Source organism: Cynocephalus volans, chromosome 16 (assembly GCF_027409185.1).
Source record: "Cynocephalus volans isolate mCynVol1 chromosome 16, mCynVol1.pri, whole genome shotgun sequence".
Classification (NCBI taxonomy): domain Eukaryota; kingdom Metazoa; phylum Chordata; class Mammalia; order Dermoptera; family Cynocephalidae; genus Cynocephalus; species Cynocephalus volans.
Genome location: NC_084475.1, coordinates 58834605 through 58862084, shown reverse-complemented (window position 1 = coordinate 58862084; position 27480 = coordinate 58834605). Strand labels below are relative to the sequence as shown.

Here is a 27480-nt window from a genome sequence, read left to right as displayed (position 1 = left end):
CCAAATATCCCTCATAAATATAGATGTAAAAATCCTAAGCAAAATATAAGCAAATTGAATTCCACAATATATAAAAATGATAAAACATGTTAGTTTAAATTCAGGAATGCAAAATTGAATTAATAATTGAAAATCAATCAATGTAATTCACATTAACAAAATAAATTAGAAAAACCTTACTATTATGTTAAAAGATGCATAAAAAAGCATTATACACTCAATACCTGCTCATAAAAAAGCTTTCATCAAACAATGACTAGATGGTATCTTAGTCTGTGTGTGCTTCTATAACAAAATATCCGAGACTGGGTAATTTATAAAGAACAAAAATTTATTTCTTACAGTTCTGGAGACTGAGAAGGCCAAGATCAAGGTGCTGGCATTTGCTGTCTGGTAAAGACCTTCTTGCTGTGTCCTCACAGGGAAGAAGAGATGGAAGGGCAAAAATGGGCCTAGTTAATTCCCTCCATCACTTACATAGGACACTAATCCCATCCATTACAGCAGAGTCCTTATGGCCTGATCACCTCCTAAGGGCCCAACTTCTTAATACTATTACATTGGGGATTAAGTTTCAATATGAATTTTGGAAGCGACACAAACATTCAAGGCACAGCAGATGAGAACTTCCTTAATGTGATAAAGGATATTTTTAAAAACCCACAGCAAACACTGTACTTAATGATGAAATACTGAAAGGTTCAAAACAAGCAAAATTAATCAATAGCTATAGAAGTCAGAAGAGTGGTTACATCTGTGGAGATAGCTACTGATTAGAAACATTAGAGAGGTTTCTTGTGTCCGGCCTTAAAAACTAACGCCACCTTAAGTGACATTACAAGCAGCGCCATTATAGGCCCATAAGGGCGTATTAACGCGGCAGCCTAAGATGGCGCCGGGAGGAAGTAGGGTGGGAGTGTCTGCAGGAACCTTGCCTTAGCCCTTATTGGCCAAATACGCACTTCTGTGCTCGTGAACACTGCGTGATTGCAATAGCTAGGCATTGAGACAGGATGCATGCTCTTGACCTTTAAGCTGATAGGATTATGTTAAAACCTCCCCTCCCCATCTGCCTATAAAAGCAAGTGCTTGTGTGATAATAAACGGAACTGCTCGACAGAACCCCCGCCGCATCTGAGTGTCCCCTGGCTGTGCTCACTTCTCTTCACGGCTCTCTTCCCCGTCTCCTTCCAATGGGGACGGAGGAATTTGGGCAATTCGCTCGCCCACCAGAAGGAACACCAAGGGAGAGACTGATAACAGGCGTTTTTTTCTAGGGCTGTTCGGGTCGACCGGCGGTGGACCCGACATCTTGGACACTGGAAATATCTTATATCTTGATCAGGGTGGTATTTATTAGTTTGTTCACTTTGTAAAGCATCACCGAATTATACACTTAAGGTTTATTATATACTTAAGGCTTTACTATGTGTATGTTACACTTCAATAAAACTTTTCATGAAAAATTTCAATGGTGTTTTTCATGAAACTTTATAAATTATCCTAAAAGTTATATGTAAGAGCTAAGTACCAACATAGCCAAGACACTTTAAAGGAAAGTAAGGAAGGAGGAATAGATCTACCAAATATAAAAACTTATTATAAAGTTACACTATTAAAGACAATGTAATATTATGTAAGAATACAGAAAATACAACAGAGCCCAGAGAAAAACTTACAAATATACTTAATTAAGATATATGAGAGAGATGGCCCAGCACTACATTGGAAGGAAAAGGGGGATGTTTCAACAGGTTGAGCTGGAAAACCTGGTTATTATTTGAGGAAAAATAAATAAATAAAAACAGATCCTTACCTTATACTATGAACAAAAAACAGTTCTGAATGAATTGTGAACATAAATGACAAAAGCAAAACTTTAAAACTTTTTGAAGAAAATATACCTTTCTGTCTTTGGATATAGAAGAATTTCTTAAATGAGATACCAAAACACTAATACAAGAGATTAGTTTGTCTAAATTAAAATTAAAAGTTAATTTATGTTCATCAAATGGCACCTTAAGGAAAATAGAAAAGAAAAGGTTCATAGTGAAATAAGATATTTGCCACATATTTAATTTACTAGGAATCAAGTTTATATCAAGAACATATAAAAAACTTTTATAAATCAATCAGAAAAAAATCCAATAGAACAGCAATGCCAAACAACAAAGATGAATCTTAGTAACATAATGATGAGTAAAAACTTCCAAACCCCATGCAACAACACATATTATGCCATTTATATAAATGACAAAATTAAACGATATACTGTTTACTCATAAATTTCTACATGACAAAATTTTTTTAAAAAATAATCAAAATGATAAACAGTTTAGTGGTTACCTCTGGTGACAGAATCAAGGTACCAGATTAGGGAGGAACATAGAAGAAGTTGTAAGTCATTAGTAATGTTCAAGTCATTGGATGAGTTGGTGGCACCAATGGTATTTAATATAATAAATAAAGTAATTAAATTAAATTAAATAGGCCTATGCACATATCATAATAGTGTGTCATGACACAAACTTTAGGATCAATCCAATTCCATGCACCTGATGTCCAAAAAATGCAATACCATACAAGGCAAATTTAAAAACTGTTGTCAAAAATAAATAAATAAAATAAAATAAAAATTGCTGTCTTAAGTTTGAGTTATTAGCAAGATAAAATGTGCTAGGCTCAAAAATCACTGTTGAAAAATCATTAAGAAACACTTATGCACCCAATTACATGTCTGTGTTCATTCCATTTCTGATTTAAATTAATAAATTCTAAACTTTAAAAAATAATGCTAAGTGCCTTAAAAACACTTAAATCCTAAGAGAATTACTGTGCAGTATATGCATGTATTGAAACAACACACTGTACCCTATAAAAATGTACAAATGTTAAAATGAAGAAAAAAGAAATAGAGTTTTTAAAAAGATATTTAGATCTGAAATTTACCTTGCAAATTATCTGAAAGAAGTACCATTGAACATTTTCTGTATGCCAAGTTAATGCACTATGTCATTAAAACTCACAAAACTATGACATAGATAACATTAATATCAACTTTTTATTTATGAAGACACTTTAGACAAAAGAGTTAAGAAATGTTTCCAAGTTCATAAAGCTCACAGGCAGAGCTATAATTTGATCTCAGGTTGTTTTTAATCCAGATCCCCTATATTTATCTATACATTTACACTACCTCATGTACCACAGGAAATATTATAATTAGAAAGGTCAGTGACCTGTACAAAAATCATACATCAAGGTAGTGACAGAATCAGGACTAATAGGAATTAAGTATCATATACCAGGCATTATGGTAAGTAGTTTATGAGTATGACTTACTGCTTATTGTTAGATATTCTTCCCATTTCATCACCCAATTCAGTTAGAAAGTCTCAAAATAGGCATGACCTATTAATTTGCTCTTCAATAATGTGTGTAAGGCAAATGATTCACCACAATAACTATACTTGATATATCCTGTATTTCTACATTTCTTTATAAATCTGTATTGTATATAACATTCATGTCTACAGAGTACAAAAAATAGTATAATGCAAAACTATCTGACACAATTTATATTCCAATAAATGCAAATTTATTTAAAATTGTGTTTTAGTCGATTATAGGAGATAATTTGATTTAATATTACACTGGGTAAGATTTTTAGAAAATGTCTCTCACCTGTACTGAATGTTCTGAATCACTTTCTTGAGGTAAAGGACAGGGTGCTGCTTGTGATTCCTGAAGTTTTTCTTTTAACTTAGCATTTTCTTGCTCTTTTTGAAATAGTTGATCCTGAAGATTAACAACACTTTGCCGGAGCATAGCTTCATTTGCTTTTGTGGTTTCAAAACAAATATGTAACTCATTGTAAAGCTGTTTCAAAAAATATATCCAAATTATATTAATAATCTATTAAATAGTTATGTATCTGTAAATATATACATTTATATATATATACACATATATATATATATAATCATGGTGTATGACATAGTCCTTGCCCTTAGGTTATTTTACTAGTCTAAGAGATAAAGAAGACATAAACATAAGGAAAATTAAATAACATAATGAAATATGAATAAAACTACAACTGGTACCAAAAAGGCAATATGTATTATTAGCCAGTGCAATGTAGGGAAAGAATGCTGAATTTCTAAGTAGGATGAAAATACTTCAAGCTAGCTATATTAATCTCAGAGAGCTTCATGAAAAAGAAAGGACTTGAACTGAGCCATGACAGTATTACTGGAACTGACTGAAAACAAAGTCATTCTAACGGTGGCAGAAATGTGGAAAATAATGTACAGTGACAGGAAAGGACACAAAGGAGAATAAGATATATCAGCTTAATTGGACTTACTATATGAGGGTACTTCAGAGAGTCCTTGGAAAGATTTGTATTATCTTTCAATTCTATTTTTCCACAAATTTTGTGAAGTACCCTTGTACACATTTGAAAAAAGAAAAAAGAAAAACTAGGAGTATTTTACTGAGGGTTCATTAAGGTTGACTGATATATTCCCATTTAGTATAAATTAGCATCTACTGCTAAGGAGGGTTAGAAGGAACTGTGAAAGACAAAGTCAGGCAAAAAGGTTATAGACAAAATATAAAGACTCTCCAAGACCAGATTAAGGAGGATGGACTTGTTCTGTAGTTAACAGGAAGTTATTTAAGACCTTAAACAGTGTGATAACATAGAAACACTGTTCTAAAGGTGTGAGAGATAACTTAAGAAAATTTTTAAGGCAATGTGAATTAAATAAATATAAACTAGAGATCACTCAAAGTGTGACACAACATATGGTATTCAAGAGGTGTCATACAGAGTAATATATGGTATGCCTCCAATATTCATGAACTTACTTTGTGATAAAAATACTAAGTTATGATTGTGATTTAATGAGACATAATTCAATCTATGGTAACTGACGTACATACAGAATCAGTATGTATATATCTGCTGCTACTAGGAAAGTGACCCAAGAGCTAAGACTTGTTTTTAAAAAAAAAAAAGTCTAATAGTGAGATAGTAAAATTTTATAACAAAGCAAAAGCCCCAATGGAAAACCTCAAAATTATGTAGCTGATACAGTAGGTTTTTAGGTTTGCTCATTCAGTTAAAGATGCAGAACATCTTCCATTAGTTGGCCTTGCCTCATGGAAAGAAACTTAAACAAAAGACTGTAAAGCTTTAGTTCATCTATATACTAAGTATTTGTATATATTTCTGTATGTATGTTACATTTCAATTTTTTAAAGTTTAAAATAAAACAAATGCTTGTTAATTTCCTTAGTGCATTTCCTCAAATATATAATGTCATAAAAACAAGACCGCCAAATTACTCCTCTGACATACAAGTATAACTGTATAGCTCAATATACTTTTTCACTTCTATAGAGGACTATCTCTGCATTATTATAGAGATACTTAGATAATCCACTTCACTTTGTAGCTGAAGTCTAAGCAATATTTAGAAAGGAAATGTTGCCTATATGATTTATAAAGAATTTCAGACCATAAATTTGTGCTTTCCCCTCTCATTACCTTTATATCAGGGTGTATGTCCAATGTCCTTTCCACAGCTGATATCATCAGATATTCTAGAAGGAAAGAGAGAGTAGGAACCTGACAGCTTTGAGGGACAATGAAGAGGTCAGAGTGGACCCTACAGTGGCCTACCTGTACTGTGTGTGGCTGCTTTTGTAACTTGGTTCAGGATAAAAAATAAAAAAGCAAACTCTGGACACAAGAGTTAAGCTAGCCAAAGAGAGGTGAGACTAGACTAGGATGAGTGATGGTCTGCCGTTCACTGAATAGTCACTTATTCAGTTAATAGATTATTTAAACACTTTCTATTATTTGTATCCTTGATTTATACTAATCAACTTTTACCCAATCAGTACAATAATTTTTAAGGAAAATAATAAAAATAATATTATTAAAGAATTTACAGATTTCAAATATTTGAGAATCTCATGGACACTGACAAGCGTTGATAAAGAAAATCGCATAACTTCCCCCACAATGACCAAGGTGCAGGCATGATACTAATGTGTGGTCAGGATTGAGGACCAATTTACTAGCCATTAGTGCCAAGGGTGTGGTATACTTTACTCCCAGGTGTCTTGTCTTGGGGTCTTCCTTCAGAGATATAAGGCTCTGGGACTATTTGATCATAGAAGGCAGCTCTATCTCTATCTTAATCTCTTTTCTTGTCTCCTCTCTTCTCTCTCTTCTTTCTTGCTTCATAAAACAGAAGGCTAACAGTGCTCTTCTATGTTTCCTTCTTTTGCTCTCTCTGCCATGCTGTTTATGCAGGTGCATTCCTATTCGGAAGTTGCCCTGACTTGATCTGATATGACTGGGTGAGTAAATCTAGACAATGGGGCAAACTTTGTGTCTGGCACTGAATACACATCTTTCCAAGCAGCAGGTGAAAAAGAACTCAGAAAGTCTGGAAACGATAATGCAGACCAGCCCTGTTCTAGAAATTGGAACAAATTCTCTTATTCCTTAGTTCTTACTTCAAATTTTTCCTGTTCAATATTGTCCTGTTTTCTTTGATGGTTGACTGGACTTCACTTGATTAATAGGTATATGATCATTAAGTTGTGGACTTAGAGTTCAGGAAGCAAAGACAGCCCTCCAGCCATTTTTTATTCTAGGCCCTAGTCCACCAGTATACTTGGTTAAAAGAGCCTTCAACAAGGTTAAGTCTATCTTTATTTCTAAAGTGTTTTCTAGTGACAAAAAAGTGCTCAGGGTAATAAAATGTTTATTTCTCTAGGAGATCTTACAAGGAGGCAAAAGTTTAGGATGTTCCAGTGCCATGGCTAGATACCATCTTATTCTTATCCCATTAATAGGAGCACAGTAAAAAAAAAAAGTCCTCAAGTGAGTAAATCAAGTAATGTAATAAATTCATTCATGTGCATTGGTTTAGGCATCCTGAGTTAGCAGGTTTTTCTCTACTAGCAATCAGAATTCCTTACAGCAGTTTTCAGAAAGGCTCTTTTCTCTACATTTTTTCCTCTAATAGTCCAAAGAGCTGGGATGGATCAGAATTTTTTGCAAGAACTCTGGCCATAAAAACAATTATTATAACCCATTAGTAATTTATTATGCTTATTATTCTTCATGCTATTTTCTGTTGATGCTTTTAAAGTGAAAAAAGGTTGAGAGCATCTCCAAGAGACAGAAAGCAAGTTATCTCTAAAAATAGGACCCCAAACTCCAAGTCCTTTAATTTTCAGGGTCTGAGACTGAAGTATTTTTTTCCCAAATTTTTATTAGTGTTGAAAAACAAAATGATATTTTATTTACCTTAACAACTTGGGGAATGTATATACTCTGTAATCCAATAATAGTTGTGGAGTATACATAAAGCAAATGTATTTCACAGGGCCTGGTTTTCCAAAGCCTTGCAGTTTTCAAATATTAAACTTGCAAAAGACAGGAAATTTTCCCCAGGCTATAGTCTCTGTTGTAAAATAAAGAACTGTAACACAGCAAGGTTGCTGGCTCAAAGACAGACAGGTTACTGATTGATATGTAAAGATACCGGGAAATTGCTGTAAGAAGAGAATGTTCGCTAAGATCAAGCTTTTGTTGGTGGATCGACTTCTTGAAAATTGCATTATGGAATGCCATCTTGCTTGTCTTACTGAATGTTACCAGTTTCTATTACACTTGTTAAACTATACTTAGCAAAAACCCCACCCATGTTCTCTTCCTGAAACTTCCTGGTCTGGAGAATAAAAGTGGGAAGAGAACTCCAATTTGGGGTTAATTTCCCAAATGGAAGGAATGCCTCTATCTTGAGGGTTCCAAGAGATTAACGCCTTTTCAGGGCTTCACACTGCTCAGAAGAGATGGACTTTGAGTAATCTTTGGCGGCTCCATCACCCAGGAGAAAAGGGGTGACAAAGCCGTGGGAGGCAAAGCAACGATAGCAATTTGTTTAAAGAGTTAAACTTTCCATATTTAGTAAGTATACTATTTGTGACACCGAGACAATAAATTCAAATGAAAATTGCGTCTATTTATAGCAGAAAATGAGAAGAAAAAACTCTGATTTAACGTGCATTTAGACTAAAAGTATGTATAAACTCCTTATTTTCCCAGATTGATATTAGCTTGTGTAATGTAATTATCATTAAACAGAACAAAAGATTATAAAATAAAAACATGTTAGATGGTTTAGAAATTATAAACACTGATACAATTCCTATCAATATTTAAATCACACAGATATATAAATGATGTGCAGAGATATAAAGATATAAAAAAATTATGTAATGGCTACACGCTCAGGGAAGAGAACATGCTAGCTTACTTTAATTATTTTGATGGGTGTTACTCTTCTAGAATAGCCCTCCACATTAGATGGTAGGTAGATTTGAGTATGAGACTAATGATTTGTTTGGAGACCCCCGGGGACTCACTTCCTTCCTATGCTCAAAAACTTTTTCAGTTTTCTCTCTTCACCTTTGTCTCTCCTTATTCCCCTCATCCTACCACTCTGGGCAACTATTTTTATCTTTTCAGATAATAAAATGGATATTATTATACAAACCTACTTAATAAATAAGAGAAAGGAGGGGAAATGAAAGAGCAAGAGAAAAAAAAGGGCAGAGAACTGAAAGAAAGAGAACAGAGGAAACAGAAACTTCACTAGAAATAGTAAATTAAGAAGACCTAACTCTTTTTTTTTTTTTTTTTTTTAAAGATGACCGGTAAGGGGATCTTAACCCTTGACTTGGTGTTGTCAGCACCACGCTCAGCCAGTGAGCGAACTGGCCATCCCTATATGGTATCCGAACCCGGGGCCTTGGTGTTATCAGCACCACACTCTCCTGAGTGAGCCACGGGCCAGCCCCGTGGAAGATGTAACTCTTAAAGAAGTAAGTTCAGTAAAAACTTGGACATAAATTATCTTTTAATTCAACTCACCTGAGTCTTACAGCTAAACCTCAATTATTATTTAGAAATATTAAAATTAATCTATGTGAGAATATATTTGAAAATCTGAATTTTTAAATAAACAATTTAATTTCATTGTTGCATGGCTCATTAGATTATTCAAGTATATTGGAAAAATCTAGACAAATACTCGTGGAAAAGGAATAAAGTATTCAGTAAAATGCTCTAGGATTACTATGAATAATTTGATATAAATGAACACTGGAAGACTAAATAGTAGCACACATGATAAACAAAGCAGTGTGGTTATTCCCAAATTTTAAAATACTATACTCCACGACCAAGACATTTTGTGGGAGGAAAAAACAAATTTAGCAAAAAATCTGCAGAAAGTCAAAAACTTAAAAACCATGATGTTATAGCAAAATTAAAGAAATCAAGTTTGTACAGTCAGGAGAAACAGTGGCTAGAGAGTAATGACGGAGGCCCTTTTCCCAAATGATGTTAACATGCAATGCTCCTCTTTCACCAAAAAGAATGCAATGGAATCTTGTGAAAAACATTTAACTTAGATATCAGGATAAATTTTCCAACATTAAAAGTTATTAAGCATTGAAAGAATTTTGGTGAGAATGGATAATGCAAGTTTGCAGAATCTGCTTATCAAGTCCTTTAAGGATAAGATCACATTTTTTCCATGTATAACTGAACTATACTATGGACTTTGTAATAAAGTTGGAGAGTATGGATTCTGGACTCAATATTACCTAGATGTGAACTCTATACACATAGCTGTTTGACTTTAATTAATTAATTGATTAATAATTTTTATTTTTGCTGTTTGACTTTAGACTATAGAGTTAGCCTCAGCTACTTGATCCATAAAACAGGAAAAATAATAATACCATATAGGGTTGGTGTGAAGCTTAAACAATGAATCAAAAGCTAGTACCTGATATACAATAAGCTCAATAAATGTTAACTACTATTATTATACAGTTGCTGGAGATGCCTTACATTTTACTATAATTTACATAATATATCTCTAAAACAATGTGTGCAAACAGAGACACAGATTCTCCCTGGCGTATACTACAATTTTCTTTATCTTTATTTATGATTGTGATCTAACTAGAAGGTCTTCTCACTTGTATTCTTAGTGTCTCCACATTTTTTACCACTATAGAACCATTCACTCACCCAAACAGTTAAAAGTTAAATGGACTAGAATAATATTTTAATTAAGACAGACATATCCCTGTAAAGTTTTAAAATACTCTTACAATTCAAATAAGCACCTATGATTTTTTTTTTTTTTTTAATTTTTAAATTTTTTTTTTTTTTTTTTTGTCTTTTTCGTGACCGGCACTCAGCCAGTGAGCGCACCGGCCATTCCTACATAGGATCCGAACCCGCGGCGGGAGCGTCGCTGCGCTCCCAGCGCCGCACTCTTCTGAGTGCGCCACGGGCTCGGCCCTAGCACCTATGATTTTAAAATTGTACTATCCAAAGTAGGATATTCAACTCCCTAAGGTTCAGTAATTTACATTTATGTAAATATGTGAATATGTGATAGGCACTTCCCCTTCCAACTCCATGATACCCTGTGTATTCTTAATTAATAATTAATAATTTAAACAAGACTATCTTTATGTACTAATTAAGACTTAACTGCACACTGTTTATATGATGTTACTAGCTTCTTCATAAAAGGAATTCTTCCCTGGGTGAGTGGGTCATGTTGTGTGTGTGTGTGTAGTCGATACACTCTAATGAATAGTAATAGTCTGAACTGACAACAAAGAGATATTTATTGCAACTTTATTTACAATAGCAAAAACTTTAAATAACATATATAATCAACACTGGAAAAATTATTAAACAAACTATATTACTATTTCTATAATAGTTAATATGTCATGATATTGTTTTAATATAATGTTGAAGTGAAAGATATTAGTGTGTTCATAGATATGTTAAAATGCATTTAAAAAGCTGTAAAGAAATATTCAAAATATTAACAGTATTTGCTTCTGGGAGATGGAATTATAAAAGATTTTTTCTTTGTTGAATAACTATTCTTGCATGGACTCCCAAAGAAAAATAATTGTAATGTCTGCTAACCACAGTCAAAATTTATAAAGTATAAATAAATAATCAAGAAAAAGACTTTCCAATTGAGTCTTGTTGAAGATACTAATGAAAACCTTATGAACAACTACAAGGATCTAAAATAAATTCAAAATTAAAATACTAGGATGGGAATTACAGTTTCAGAACTAGTATTAAGTTAAATATCAATGAAGTTTTCATCCCTCTAACTGAGATAATGTTTGAGGAACAAATAAAAAGGAAAACAGAATTCAATCTGGAGAAAGGACAAAAAATAGGCTAAACACAAGGAAAAGTAAGCAAATTCTTTAAATTAGCATATGTTCTTTTTTGGTTTCTTTCTGCCTCAATACTATTCATAAGAACAACACATTCCCATCACTTACATCTCTCATTATCTATTATGATTCTTGGAGGGATAAACATGATCCTAGGGGAAAGGTGTGTGAGGTTTCAAAAAGTACCCCAGATCAAAATTTAGGTTATGAAAAAAGTTCTACAAATAGGGTTATATAAGCTCTTCCTCTCCAAATTTAGTAAAGGCACTGACTAAGGAATTTATGGTTTGAGATAGAGTTCATTTGAACAGTTATAAGAAACTAGTTTGTCTTACTGATATCTTTTTATCTTCTCAAAATAAATCACTAATGTTACTTCATCAAGGAAAGCCTTCTTTATCCCTAGCCTAGGAATAGGCCCTAGCCATGTTCCCATACTTCTCTCTACTTCTGCTATTACAACATACATCATTCTTACTTCTGCTATTAAATGTCTGTTATCAAGTAATTTTAAGCTATAAGAGGTGAAGAATAAAAGAAATAAAATGATATCTATGCAGTTAACCAAGGGAAGAGCTTTCAGGCACTGAAAGCAAGTGCAAAGACCTTGAGGTTGAAGAATACGTCATACATTCAAGGAACAAAAACAAGGTTAGTTTGGCTGAAATTGAGTGAATAAGGAGAAGAGAAGGCAAAGATGAGAGAAGATAGATAATGTAGAGTCAGATCATGTAAGGTCTCACAGATTGTAGTAAGAACTTAACGTTTTTACTTTTAATGGACTGGAAAACTAATGCAGGGATTTGAAAAGAGGAGTGACCTGATTGAACCTTCTAAGTTTTAGCAAGAATATCCTGGCAATTGTGTTGAGAATGGACTCAAAGGGTATAAGGTCAAAGCAAAGAAACAAAGTGGCAAGTTACTGCAATAATCCAGATAATACACGATAGCGACCCAGACAGAATGGTGACAGCAGGGGTGGTGGTAAGTAGAATAATTCTGCAGACGTGCTGATAGAGCAGACAAAAGCTGAATTTTAAGCATGTTAAGTATGAGATGCCCATTAGACATCCAAGCAAAGAGACATTAATTAAGTAGACAATTAAATATGTCCTTTCCTAGAGTTCAAGGAAGAGATGCAGGGTAGACAAACAAAGTTGGGTCATCTGCATATAGACAATATGATTTTGAGAACCCAGGTGATAAAATCATCTAGGGTGCGAGTTTAAACAGAAAAAAGAGGTTCTAAGACAGAAGCGTGGGTCATTTTAACACTTACAGAGGACACGGAGACTAGAAAGAACCATAAAGAAACTAAAAAGGAAACTGAAGGAATAAAACCACACAATTGTAGTGTACTGGAAGCAAGAAGGGGAAAAAAAGTGTTTCAAGAAATAGGGAGTGATCAATGGTTACAAATGTTGAAGAAAAAAAAAATACAATTAAAGTTACTAATAAGGCAGAATTTTTCAAATCATTTTAGCAGTGATGCCTGGTTTAAAAAAAAAAGAATAGTGGGCAATTCCGCAGTATAAAACAAAAGTGGATGGAGCTGCTCTAGCTGAAGTGGAGGGCATAAGCTTTACCCTCCTGCTTTGTATCATCCATGTTCTTAGGGAAACAGGAAGGGAACACACAATACAGAGTGAAAACCACTGTTCCAAACCATCATTTAAAAATATGTGTTTACAGTATACTTAATAAAGTTATTTCACGTTAATTGTTGATATTGAATTTTCATGGTGCTTTTTCAGGAAAAGATTAAGACTAAAAGAAAAAAATCCCCCAAATTTAATATGTATTGCACTACTTTACATCTCTAAGCCTGACCCGGCCCAACTATTAAAAGGAACTAACACCACTTTCATAGGGTTGATCTATATACAAACTAAAATATTTATTTAAATAACTTATTACACTACACAAAACATACAAGGAACTCAATAAAGGTGGGCTTTTTTTTTAATTACTAGCCATAATTATTGCTACAGAGTCAGTTAGCATATCTAAATTGCTGAGTAAGCCTTCTTGAAGGGCTCATAAAACAAGTGCAAAGAAATGACTACTGAAAAGAAACATACAAAATAAAGAGAAAAATCCTTGGAAAATATTGACACTGAAGAACTCATCAGCATTCTCCTTTGTGTTTGTGCAAATTTGCCAGTAAAATAATGCATAAATTTGATAATAAAAGTCTGCCTTAGGTAATAAACAAGATCATATTTGAAGAAATAATTTCTTGTAATAGAAGGCTGAGGAATTACATTCCCCAAATCTTCCCAGATTGGGACCTATACTTCTACTATGTTTCAGAGTAGATATGAAAATTCCAATTTATAAAGACAATATCCTACAGAATAAATTTACATCTATATTTTCTATGGTTCAGCTCTAATTAACCATAAAGTAAACTCACAAAATTTTAAATATTACCAAATTGAATCATACTCCATACTTAATTTTGAAGAAATTTATGTAAAAGGCAGTAATAAAAAAATGCTGAAATTTGAAAAAAGTTGAATTCTATATATTTTCATTAGTTCATACACACAAATTTACATTTTTATGACAGAATAAAAGCATACTTTTTGATACGATATACTTTCAGCTGTGTGAACATCTTCCTGATTTCTCAGTACTTTTTGGGTGTCCATATTGAGAACCTGAAGCTGCTGGATCAGCTCTGCTTGCTGCGCTGTATGTGCACTGTTCTGCTTGTAAAGATTCTGCAGCTCCTGCAGTTCTTTCCTGTGTAAAACAACCAATAAATAGAGAGAAGCATTAATAAAGATCATCTCAGCTAAATAACTATGTTCATCTAAAGTTATATACAGGTTTCCTATTTTTCATCTATTGTTTTTTGCTGCAGGGAAACTTATTAATAAAATAAATAATATATAAAGTATTTAATATTTATCACATATACCTAGAAAGTATTGATAGAACTACTATGACTTAGAAAGCCAAATACTTATCAATTTTCTTTTATAGCTTGATAGTAATAAAAACCCTGAATATACAGTCATAGTACCACCTTCTTATTGAAATTAAGTTAACACTTGAGTTTCAAGAAAAGATAAGTACTGATGCCAACTATAGTTATCAGACAGTTGTGAATACAGGGTATGTCAACCTTTCATGTATATTACACAGAATTTTAAATACATTAAAAAGAATCCCAATTTCATTTTCTTATCAATTACTTAGTTCAGATATTTTGTTATAAGCAACAGAAATGGACTAATACAGTTGTTGATCTAGAGCTTACTGTATACACATCTTATCAGAATCAGCTTTAGATTTATACTAACTTTAATTGTAGTGCTATACAGAAACATTGCCCCTATATAGCTATATTCCCTTTCCCCTTCTTTGGCAGAATTATTGTTATACATATTATAAGTGTTATACATATTATATCTATAAATGTTCAGCCTCAACAATAAATTGTTATAATTATTTAAAAAAAAAAAAAAAAAGGCAAATTAAGTTTTCCAACTGAAGTTCCTTAAAGTCCCAGTGCCAATTTTAGTTTGTAACTTCAAGGTCCTGGTCTGGGATTCCTGTGACTCCTCTAATCCTGCTTGAAGGGAAGAATAAATAAGAAAGTCAAAAGGAAGGACAACACAGGGAAAAACCAATCCTTCTAAACTACCTGGGGTGAAATTTGTAAGCAGGAGAACAAATGAGCTGGTGGTGGTAATGACGGTACATACTAAGGGTCCCAGAGAACCACACCTCTGGGATAGAGGTTTCCAGATTCCTGTGGTAGTGAATTCTGTAAAATATAGATCATATAAAACTGGAAATCATTTTGTATATTCAATCTGAAAAATATTTACAGAGGCCTATTTCATCAAAATACACTATAGAATATATATTTCGGAGTTTGTATTTTTTAAAACAGAACTCTTCTTCTTATATATAACTTAAAACTGATTCATTTACATAAGATAAATCTTGAAAGAAAGAAGGCACAAAAGAGATATTTAAGCAGTTGCTGAAGATGGACAAAAATTAATATGGGAGAAACAAGGTTTAGAACGTTAATGTTCTCTAACCACAACTACAACCCCTGCACCCATACAGATACATATACACACACCACCTTTCTGTAACTATTCAAAACACTAAAATTTAAAGAAAATAACAGTCCAAAAATGGGGGAGGGGAGAGAAGAGAACCAATAATGGCACAATTCCTCCAGACAATGTAATATTTACAAGAGGAGGGAAAAAGAGAACCATAGTAATAACGTATGCTGAGTATTACCATTTTTCATGAATAACACTGGCAAAAATTATCCAAGGAGATAAGCAATAGTGTAGGAGAAAATTCCATCTGAGTATAGTCAAGATATATGCTAGCCTGGAGACCTAAGGAAATGTTGCGTTCAGAAAGGGGACATGATAAAGATAAAACATATCTTTCAATACAATGTAAAACATAGCAAATTTATCTCTCCAATATTAGAAGACATTTGCTATTTCTTAATGAGAGAGCCAGAATCAGTAGTTGGCTTGTATTTAAGGATCACATGCAACAAAATATATGTATCTTTAGTCATCAGAAGCACACTCAAGAGTAGGGAGATGTCCATATTATTATGAGTCACTTGAGGATTAAAAATCAACTAAGGAAAGAGCTTATTTTTGTCTCCCGTCTCATGCTATTTGCTGGACATACATTTAATATGTAGAATGAAAGCATAATCTTACATTATGTAAATATATTTCTTTCTTTGGTCCCCCCCACTCCCTAAAAAGTAGATGGGTGATATGTACATTAATGTTGCAAATATAAAAGTGGAACTTGGTTGGTATCAAGGAAGGTAACAAAGAAGACTTATAAAACTCACACATCCGGACCACTGTAAAACACTGAATTTGTCTAGATCTTTCTTCATTTGAAAACAAGTAAAAACAAACAAGACATTAAAAGGGAGAGGACTTAAAATTAAGAAAAAAGAAATTTCAATGTACATATTCACAGGAAAAGTACACCTCTGAATAGGAGTTACTGAAGAAATTAAAGAAAAATAAACAAAAAGAAGCCATCACACCTCTCTGAAACAGCAATTGAAAGCCAAGATGTGAGGGCATCTCTGTGAGGGCAGGGACATTTTTGTTTACTGCTGTAAACAGAGCATCTAAGACAGTCCCTGTCTCTTATTAAATTTTCATTGTTGTCTCAAACACATCTTATGCATCTTTTTAGATTCAGCCTTACCTGTTTCCTAGGCTTTCAGTCCCTTGCTCTGCCTCAGTATATTAACTCCCACTTCAGCATACCAAATTTATACAGCTCACATGGCTTCATCACTTGAGGCTAACCAGCTGCATGCCTAGAGTGTCTGTCTCCTTCTACCACATCTAGACTAGGATAAAATGCTACAATGCAGGGCATGGTATGAGCAGCAAACTTGGACCAATGGAAGACAAACACAGGAAGAAAAACCAGACTGATATATTCTTCTTCCATCTGATGGACTACTCTAGGGCATGGTTTCTCCATCCAGAATCAACCTTGGTGGCTAATTCAGTGCACCTGCTGTTTCTTCATGGCTCATCATGAAGCAGTGGCCAGAATAATAATGCATTACCCTGAATTACTTTTTATCCTTCCCTGCCTCAGATTCTTGTTCTCTCAACTACTTTGCACTGGAATTTAATCTCCCAAGTAACTAATCAGTATTTAATTCCTGACTCAGGCTCTGCTAGCATATCTGAAAACAGTTGTTGAATGGATGAAATGAAAAAGATAACATAAAGAAGGATTGTTAAAAAGAAAAAAAGGTGCCATCATTGCATTAAAATCCATAATGAAAGCAGTTATAAGCAAAATGAAAGGTATGGAATATAAAATTAATTCTGTTAAGTTCAAACTTGAGAAGTTCCTCTAGACACCGATCAAAAGGAATAAAGGAAAATCTGGATTGAGCTGAAAGAGAGGATGCTGAGAACGAACAATGCTTCCTCCTATCTCAAGAAGGATGTTAAGTTCTGTAAAAAATACTGTATGGCTAAAAGGTAAATCCAATGATCTTTCAGTTATAGTGATGCTATCAGAGAGATTGAGTGGGCCATGGGGTAAATTAGGAATATCTTTATAGAGATCAGGTTTGATAACAAAAACTGATGGAAGGTTTCAAACAGCCTCTCTATGTTATTCCACAGTTTTTAAAAATCTTGATAGTTTACAAAAACAAAGATTTGTTGCTTGCTCACATTATATGTGGCTTTCCTCTATTCGAAGACCCAAACTGAAACATCAGACTGTATCGAGAATATGCCACTCTCCTGGCAGAGGGTGAAAAGTAAAGGCAAACCAAGCAACAACTCCTTTAAAACATTTGCCAGGATGTGGCCCATGTCTTTCCCTCTTATACCGTTCACCACAATAAGTCACATGGTTAAATCTGATGCCAATGGTGAAGAAAGCATACTCTAGCAACAGAGAAGGTCCTGGTAAATATGAGTCCATGAGATGAATAAAAACAAGAGTATGGAAATGAACACATTAAGAGTAAAAACCTTAGTGATGAGCACTGAAGTAATATACAGAACTAAGCCTAAACATTTGTGGGCATTGTGGTTATACAAGAGGAGATAAATACTATAATTCTTGAGACACAAATTGAGGGGGAGTTAAAACGATTGGATTTATATGCTAATTTCCAAAGTATACATAGCAGATGTCAAAACCAACCAAAGATAAAATATAGTTTAAAAAAAACAACATAACATAACCTTCAAAGTTTTCCATGTCATTTCTTTCTTAAGTTTAGAAAAAGAGTTATTGTTTCTTAAGAGAAGAAATAGTTATCTGAGATTTAATAATTCCCTCAATTTCACACCAGCAAGCTTTATTGTTCTATTATATTCATAAAAAACTAGTTATTAGTCACTAAAAGAATATGCACAACAGAGTCTCTTTTATCTAAAAACTCCTGCCTACCCAATCTTGAACATATAAATATAAACCGAGAAAAATCTACAATTGTCACAAAATTTTAATGGTTATTATTTCTCCAGGGTGCATTTTAGTGTAACTTTTTTCTCTATCTTCTTTGTACTTTTCTGTACTGCATATTTTTTTTATAATTCACATATATCATTTATACCAAAATAATTATGTCTTTATTTTATGAGTTATCATAAACAGAAATAAAGCAAGAATAGCAATATTAATTTCAGAGGAATGAGAACTCAATGCAAAAAATTTATACAGAAAAAAGTAAAAATTACAATTCACAGTAAAAACGAAACTGTAAACACTTTACCTACCAAAACCTTGCACATCAAAACATGTACAGCAAAACTATAAGCAATAAAAGGAAAATCACTTGGATACTATATGGCAAGGAAAGATTCCATTTAAATAGCAACAATAATAATAAAATAATATAACCTCCAAAGAAATAAACCCACACAAAAACAAAGCTAAGTCAACTACATAATTTATCAGTAACAAAAAGTATGTCTAAATAAGGAAGTGCCTATACCACTTTTTCCATGATTATGGCTTTGTGTGTCTTCAGTACAACATACAGATTCAATAAAGTACCCTGGAATATCATAACTACCCTTTCACCATGGAATAAAAATGATGAAGGAAATGAAATACATAGTACATACATCCAACAAGTAATTCTCACGCAAACAGCACAGGAGAAACACCACAGACATATCAACTACTACCCTATAATGAGGGTTCAAGTCAAAGTCCTCTGTTCCAAACTACCAACTATGTGTTACCCTCCTCCTCTGCGTCCTTATAATCAAACTCTAACAATTACACATGGCCCATTAGCTATTACTGTTTTATTGCTGTGTAAGAAACGTGCATCTGTGGTATTATTGCTTTATTTACTGTAACTTATAGCTCTTGCAATACACTAAATTTAAGTATACAAACTTGGGCAAAATTTAGTGGAAAAGACAATTATTATAATCCCACATACTTAACTCTACACTGTATCCTAGAATGGATACCATGTTCCATCCAATAGCTTAACACCATCATACTCTAAAATGGAAACATCATTGGTGAAATATTTTATACAGTTCTAGATGCCATATTTTAAGGAGACTATTACAGTATGGATACTGACAATATGGGATATATTCAGAGAGGAAACCCAAAACACTATAACATCTGTGAAATACATACATGAAGAATTTGTATGAGAAATAGAGATAGTTAACCAATTAATGAAAAAATGTGGTCATTGATAACTATCTTCTATGGGCTAACTAACAAAAGGGCTATGTTATAAAAAAGAGAATTAGATTGTCTCTAAGATTCCAGAAAACAAAACTAAGATAAATGGTGGAAATTACAAAAAGATAAATTTCAATTCGATATATGAAACAATATTCAAAACTTTAAAACAATATAAAATGAAAACAGCAGTCTTGAAAAGTATGAGAAGCTTTTAAACTAAAAGTTTAAAGCCCAACTAAAAGTTGGGCTGGTGAGTTAGCTCAGTTAGTTAGAGCCTGGTGTTGTAACACCAAGGTCAAGGGTTCAGATCCCCACACTGGCCAGCTGCCAAAAAAAAAAAAATTGATTTGTTAAACTAAAAGTGTTAAGCAATGACTAAAAGCTATACTATCTTATTGAGAAGATAGGAATAAGTTGTAATATTAAAATTTTTTCCAAAGATTCTATTCGTATTTAGAATTACTTTTCTGACATTATTAAATAATTGGCTTAAAAAATAATTACACCATGAGTGGTAAGCCAACCAGTCTATCATCTATAAAATTTATACTTTTCCTCACCCTCATGATAAGAACATTTTTAAAATGTGATAAAAGGAATTTGTTAACATTCTAGTTCATTTTAATTTTATTAGCTTCAATAAAGATAAATAGTCTCTCATCCAAAGTAAACTCACAACAGCATATTCAAATTTACAAAACCATGTTTTACCCTATCGAATTTAAAAACTACTTGATAAATAACACTACCTTGACCCTCTTACCAATGCCCACTTAAGCGAAAGAAAATTCACAATCAAGTTTTACCAAAAGAACTCCACCCCAATGTGTACCAGAACGACAGTGACTTCCTCCATCCTATAGGTACTAAAATTTTTTAATTGAATTAAAATAAATTATATAATCAAAGCTTATCATATACCTCTATAAGCACACCTTCAATTGCATGCTCTGGTATCACCAAAATAAATACCCACACATATATATATATAAATATACATGTATGAATGTGTGTGTGTGTGTGTGTGTGTGTGTGTGTGTGTGTGTGTATAGATATACAAACATATATAAATCTGTTAACCAAGCAAAACTCCTGTCCTGATTTATTCTATCACTATTTTCTGATAAAGGTAATTATGAAGTCAAATAATAGGTCATTTTAACATCTTTCAAAACACTTAAAAACACAAGTGTATCATGCTTACTTTTTCAAGTAATCCCACTTAATGAGTAGTAGTATAAAATTAATTATGATGATCTAGAAGGAATATTTCAGAAACTGAAACTATACAGGAAATAATAAAATAAAGAGTCAAAATTGTTTCTCAGTTATTGTTCATTATAACAATATGAATATCATACAACATATGGCTAGGAATTTTAGGAGGAAACAATGAATGAATGCATAGTCCTTGTTAAAAACTGAAACACAGGTACTCCTTTGACCATGCTTTCCCAATCCTGTGCACCCTCTGATTCTCCTGGGTAACTATTTCCAGTTTAACATATATAATTACAGATTTTCAATGCACAAACATATGTACACATAGAAGATATACTGTTGTCATTTTGGGGTGTTAATAATAAACATTAATGGTGTCATTTTGAATGACTAATGACATTTCTATAATGTTAAGAATTGAATATACTTGCCTGACCAGGGTAATATCCATATCCTTCTGGATAAGTTCAGTCTGTTTATTACTCAACTGTAATGATAGAGCATTATATTTACTCTTTGATATTTCAATTTCTTTTCTTGCTTCAATTAAACTGTCTTCAAAGGCCTAAAATTAGAGCACTCATATCACAATCAATCATAATAACAATGAAATATAACAAAAAGTCTGTTATATTCAACAATTCTACAAAAAGAGAAAAACTATTAGTGTTTTTTTCTGTTTTCACTTAAAAAAATTTTAGAACAAACAATAACTTTTATGCAGTCACAGATTTTTTTTTTCCAGAATCTGAAAAAGTATCGTGGCTTGCTGGCGTGAAAGTCAAAAATATGAACCAAATAAACTTGAAAATCTGTATGGAAATTTAATTATTAAAATTATAATAAAGAAATTATTGTGCAATAAAAAAGTTGCTCATTAAATGAACAAAAAAAGGGCTCAATTACTTAAACATTAATCAGAAAAAATGGTAGATATTTCCTTATTTCATTGTTTCCTCTGTTTTAAGTGCACACACAGAAACACTCAGAGAAGAAAAAAAAGTAACGTAAAGGTATTAACACAGTTTTCCAATGTTTGAGACTCAGATCATGCTCAGGTCTCTTGATTGTGGTAAAATTTCACCTAAAATTCTTCAAAGATTGCCTCTTCCCCCTGATCATTCTCTAAATCTTTTTTCATTTTTAAACAATTTTAAAACATGATGTTATGTTTTTTAAAATATATATTATAAAATTAATTTTAATTATTCATGAAGAATTAAATAAATATCATACCTACATACAGTATGTCCACATAAACACCATACATTCATTATTTCCCAAAATGAGCACCATTCCTTAGGTCAAGAATTAGAAATTCCCATTTATTCACAAAAAAGCAATGATAAGATAGATACATAGGTAGGCAGAAAGATGGAGAAAGAAAAGGAAGTAAGGAGGGAAAGAGGGAGAAAGGACATTTAAAGAGCTCAAAAACAAAAATAAACAATGTCAATGGACCTGAAAGCACTTAAAGCACTCAAAAACAAAATAACTGTGTCAATGGACCTGAAACACCAAGTGGTGATAAACAAATACTTTTCTATCTCTGTGCCCTACTATATTTAGAGATGGCTAGATGTTCAACTACTGAGAGGTAATTAGGACTAAACACACTGTTATGCTTGGCAAGGAAAAAAATTTAGTGGTAAGCAATTAAGAGGAAGCTCTACCACAGTAACAAGATCAAATTTAGGCCAACTAGTTTACTAGTGGAGGACACAGATAGCAGAGCCCTCCTAAGGTAAGAAGAAACCTTGAAGACTGGCTTCAAAAACTATCCCTGCAAGATAGGGTAATCGGACAAGAAAAAAAGCATCCAAATTGGGTGGGGGGAGAAAAATAATTTCTGTTCACAGACAACATGATCCTATCATCATCATGTACGAGTACACAGAAAACCCTAATGATTCCACACACACACACACACACACACACACACACACACACACACACACACACACACACACACACACACACACACACACAAAAAAAACTGTTAGAATTAATTAACAAATTGAGCAAAGTTGCAGGCTACAAAATCAAAACCAATTGTCTCTATACATTAACAATGAACAATCCAATAAGAAAACAACTCCATGTACAAGAGCATGGAGAAAATAAAATACTTAGGAAAAAACTTAACCAAAGAGACAGAAGACCTATATACTGAAAACTACAAAATGCTGCTGAAAGAAACTAAAGATGACATAAATGTATGGAAAGACATCCTGTATTACTAAAATGAAAGACTTAATGCTGTTAAGATGTCAAAACTACTCACAGGGATATGTACAGAGTCACTGCAATACCTATCAAAATCCCAGCAGCATTTTTGCAGAAATAGAAAACTTCAACCTAATTTCATATGAAACCTAAAGGGAACCTAAATAGTCAAAACAACTTTGAAAAAGAACAGAGTTGGAGGTTTCACATTTCCTGATTCCAAAACTTGTTACAAGGCTACAGTAATCAAAACAGTGTGGTACTGGCATAAAAACAAATAAATTAATGGATATAATGGAGAGCCCAGAAATATACCCTTATTTATAGAGAAGTATGCCAAAACTATTTGATGAAGAAAGGACAATCTTTTCAACAAATGCTTGGATGAAGAATCTTCATTGAAAGACAATCTTTTCAACAAATGCTTTGGAAAACAGTCTATCAGTTCCTGAAAGCTTAAAAACAGAGTTACCATGAGCCAATAATCTCACTCCTTGATATATACCCAAGAGAAATGAAAATATATGTACATGTAGCAGAGAAAAAGTAGTATTTAACCAACGTTTTACATGATATGGATACTTCAAAAATCAAGACCCAAAGACCCAGGAAAAACCATGTATTTTTACTACCAATTCTGCAGAAGTGTGATTGGAGGACAAATGGTAATAGACAGGGGAATTTAGCAAGACTATTTGTTCAGATTCTTCTTGGCCTCTGGGTAAAGGGCAGGACCCTGCTGAAATGAGGGTCTTCTGATTTACTTTCAGTGAAGGCGTGTCAGAGAATTCTTTTAAAACCATGCTTCAGGGGGAAAATGCAAGAGAAGGTCAGTGAGTGACCTTCCTTATTCTGCAGTTTTCTCAATTTCCTACAGCTTAAAATACTCAGTATGCCAAGGTACCATATTTTGGGGTATCATGTTCTGAGCCCTGACATATACACAAAATTTGTACACAAATGTTCATAGCAGCATTGTTCATAATAGCCAAAAAGTGGGAACAATACAAAGGCCCATCTATTAGTGATAAATAAAATGAAGAAACAGGATATGTATATAATGAAATATTATTCAACAATAAAAAGAAATGAAGTACAGTCTCCACTTATGATTTTTCAACTTTATGGTAAGTTTATCAAGGTATTAAATTTGCTTTTGACTTATAATATTTTTTACTTAGGATGGATTTATCAGGACATAACCCCATCATAAGTCAAGGCGCATCTGTTTTAATACGTGCTACAACATGGATCACCGGTAAAAAAATTTTTCTACATAGAAAAAGTTAATCATGAAAGACCACATACTATGATTCCATTCACATAAAATGTTTATAGAAAAGGCAAATATGTAGAGACAGAAATCAGATTAGTAGTTATCTACAGCTAGGGAGTTGGGGAAACGTGAAGTGACTTCTAAAGAGGGCTTCTTTTTGAGGTGATGAAAACGTTATAAAATTGATTGTGGTGAAGATTTTACAACACTGTGCATAAACTAGAAACCACTAAATTCTACACTTTAAATGGATTAAATGTATGGTATGTGAATTATATTCCAATAAACCTTTAAAAAACAAAGGAAAGAAAGAGGCAAAGATTTCTTATTGACAGCCAAGGTAATTATAAACATGGAAAAACCTAAAGCTGGTTGTTTAGCTCAGTTAGTTACAGTGTGGTGCTGATAACACCAAGGTCAAGGGTTCAATACTTGTATCGGCCAGCCATCAAAAAAAAGAAAAATTCAAAGAATGTACAAAATGTTAGAACTATTAAGGCAGTTGGGAAAAACTGTTAGAAAGAAGCTCAGGGTAAAAGAAATCAATAATATTTCTGTATTCCAGAAATAATCAATTAAAAAATATAATAGAAAATATATTACTTACTACAACATGATCTTATTTCCAATATTAGTAGATAGGAATAAGTCTAATAAAAGTGAACAATGCCATTTTAGAAGAAGTTACAAAACGTTATTACACATTCATGGACAGTAAGATCACAATTCTCTCAAAATTAATTTATAAATTAAGTGTGGTTCCAATCTGTTTTCTAACAGAATTTTTCAGTAAAACTAATAAAATGATTCTTAGTGTTATAATCTAGTGAAGAGGCACACATAGGGCTCATGACTTATAGACAAAAAAACAAAGAAGTAGACATTCCTAACAAATAGTGAATCAAATTACAAAACTACAATACCTAAAGCCATGAAAATAATAGAAAGTCTAGAAAAAACCTATAAACACAAGGAAACTTGGAGATGTGAAAGAGATTGCATCACAAATCAATAAACTACTGAGTAAATGATGTAAAACATCATACCCAAAATGAATTCTAAATAGAATTCTAAATAGATTAAAGATTTTCAAGTAAGGAAAACTTTATCATATAAAATTCCTAAAGCAGAAACATTAGAGAAAAAAATAATAAAATTGACTCTATCGAAATTCGCCAACTTTTCAAAGTCCAATTCACCTTATTCAAGGTTCATAGAGCAGAAGGTATTTGTGACATATATAACAAAGTATTAGTATCCAGAATAAATAAAGAATGCCTACAAATCAATAAGAAAAAGGCAAACACCCCAACAGAAAAAAAGGCACAAAATAAGTCACAGCAAATCACAAGACTAATTAAACAGCATAAATAAAGAAATGAAAATTATTACCAAATAATCATGCAGCTGTGAATTAACATAAAGAACTACTACTTACCCTTATCAGACTACCGAATTGTTTTAAAGCTTTACAGAAGCAGAAACTGATATACAAATTAAGAAAGCAAGTGCATCAGAATTCAGTTCTCTAAATAGCGCAGTCATTCTCTGTGTACAAATAGACAACGTATTTCCTTAAATACCTGCAATGAACTGATTTCCATACTCAGAAAGATATATCTTTCTTCCCTAACTTAAATATTCATGGACATATGCATACATACACACACATCCATCCATACTATATACACACACACAAACACACATACCCACACACACTATATATTTGTTAAACAGCTATATACGTACATGTGTTTATATATATTAGATAGTCTTTTTATGTGCACAGAGAGACTACCATGTTTACCAGCACTAAAATTGTTTCTGGCCTTTTCAATAAAATCAGTGATAAAAGATAAACCTGCAATTTAATGGAGAAAAAAATAAGCAAAAGCCATATGAAGACAAAAGGGAATGCCACAAAAATGTATTATTTTGAAAAAAACTGATCAAAAGGATATAAGAACATTATAAAGACTGGAACTTTTTATCTTCAATATAAATAAAATTTTACTATGAATAAGGTACTTTTAGCCAAAGAAAGTACCATCTTAGAAACACATTAGTGATTTTAACTGTTTTGTGTTTTTTACATTTTATTTTTTTAAAAAACCTATGAAATACAGTCATAAAACTATATTAGAATGAACTCTAATTATATTTATAAATTTAAACCTTAATTGAAAAGAGTTAAAACCCATGATTCTAAATATGCTTTTCAAAACACATTTTATTTCAAAATGCAATAGCCTTTATTTTTTAATGATTACATTTTAGGATAACTATTTGAAGTCAGTTTCCTGCTTTGCAACATCAATTTTTAAAAAGCTGTGGGTCTTAACTGAAAGAATATAAATTAATGCTAGTCCCCATTCGTGGATTTGAATATGTAACTTGTTATTTAAAGAAAATAACATGTATTAAACTTCGTATAAGAAGTTAGATCCAAAATAGCAGTATGGATTCTATTCTCATTGTATACCTTTACTTTTGCATCAATGCTATATTTTTCTTTTCTCCAATGTGCTTCCTGCTTCCTCAGTTTCTCCAGGTCATTTAGCAGGTCAGCACAGTGGGTACTTAATTTTTCATTTTCCTCTTCCAGATTTTTTATAACCAGTCTGTTTTGTTCTTCTTTATTCTGCACACACTGCTTAGTGTCCCGTAGAACAGTACCACAAGGGCCGATAAACAAAACAACAACAAAAAAAGGTGAGAACCAATCAGCAAATATAAACTGTACAGTTTTACCCTCACAGCAGCTTCTTCTATATTTGATGGCCAAGGTCACCTGTGTACTTTTATTGGCCTCTTTTCATGCAGGTGGATGGGTCATATTTTTTCACTGGATGACAGCTTTGATGAGTACACATTTGCAAAGAGCCCATTAATTGATCAAGCTGCCTTTGATGCTGTCCCCAGCTATTTTTGAGACCCACACAGACATATCCTCCCAGACCTGGGTTTTATCAATTAATAATGCCAGTCCCATCAGAATCTAATTACAAGAAGCCACATATTCACACTCCTACTTTCTTAGCTCCATTTCCATCATTAACTATTTATCTGAAAGTTATAAAGCTTGGAGTCCTAGCTTTAAAGCATCTTTATCAGAGTTTTTGCATGCCAGAAAACTGTATGGTACAGCAGGGCCTAAGGCAATTTTTCCTCCAAGCCTGTCACTTTCTGTGCCACAAAGGCTGTCAAAG

The 27480-nt window shown here is 32.7% G+C and overlaps 1 protein-coding gene across 1 annotated transcript in view; it reads right to left on the bottom strand.

The window, feature by feature from the left end:
* Window positions 1-27480, bottom strand: part of CNTLN (centlein) — a 289401-nt gene that overhangs the window by 205145 nt on the left and 56776 nt on the right. The window contains exons 5-8 of the mRNA XM_063081076.1: window positions 26754-26934; window positions 21201-21334; window positions 13908-14070; window positions 3685-3879 (exon numbers count right to left, since the gene is read on the bottom strand). Of these exons, the coding sequence (XP_062937146.1) occupies window positions 3685-3879; window positions 13908-14070; window positions 21201-21334; window positions 26754-26934 (673 nt within the window). The remainder of the gene's footprint in view (window positions 1-3684; window positions 3880-13907; window positions 14071-21200; window positions 21335-26753; window positions 26935-27480) is intronic.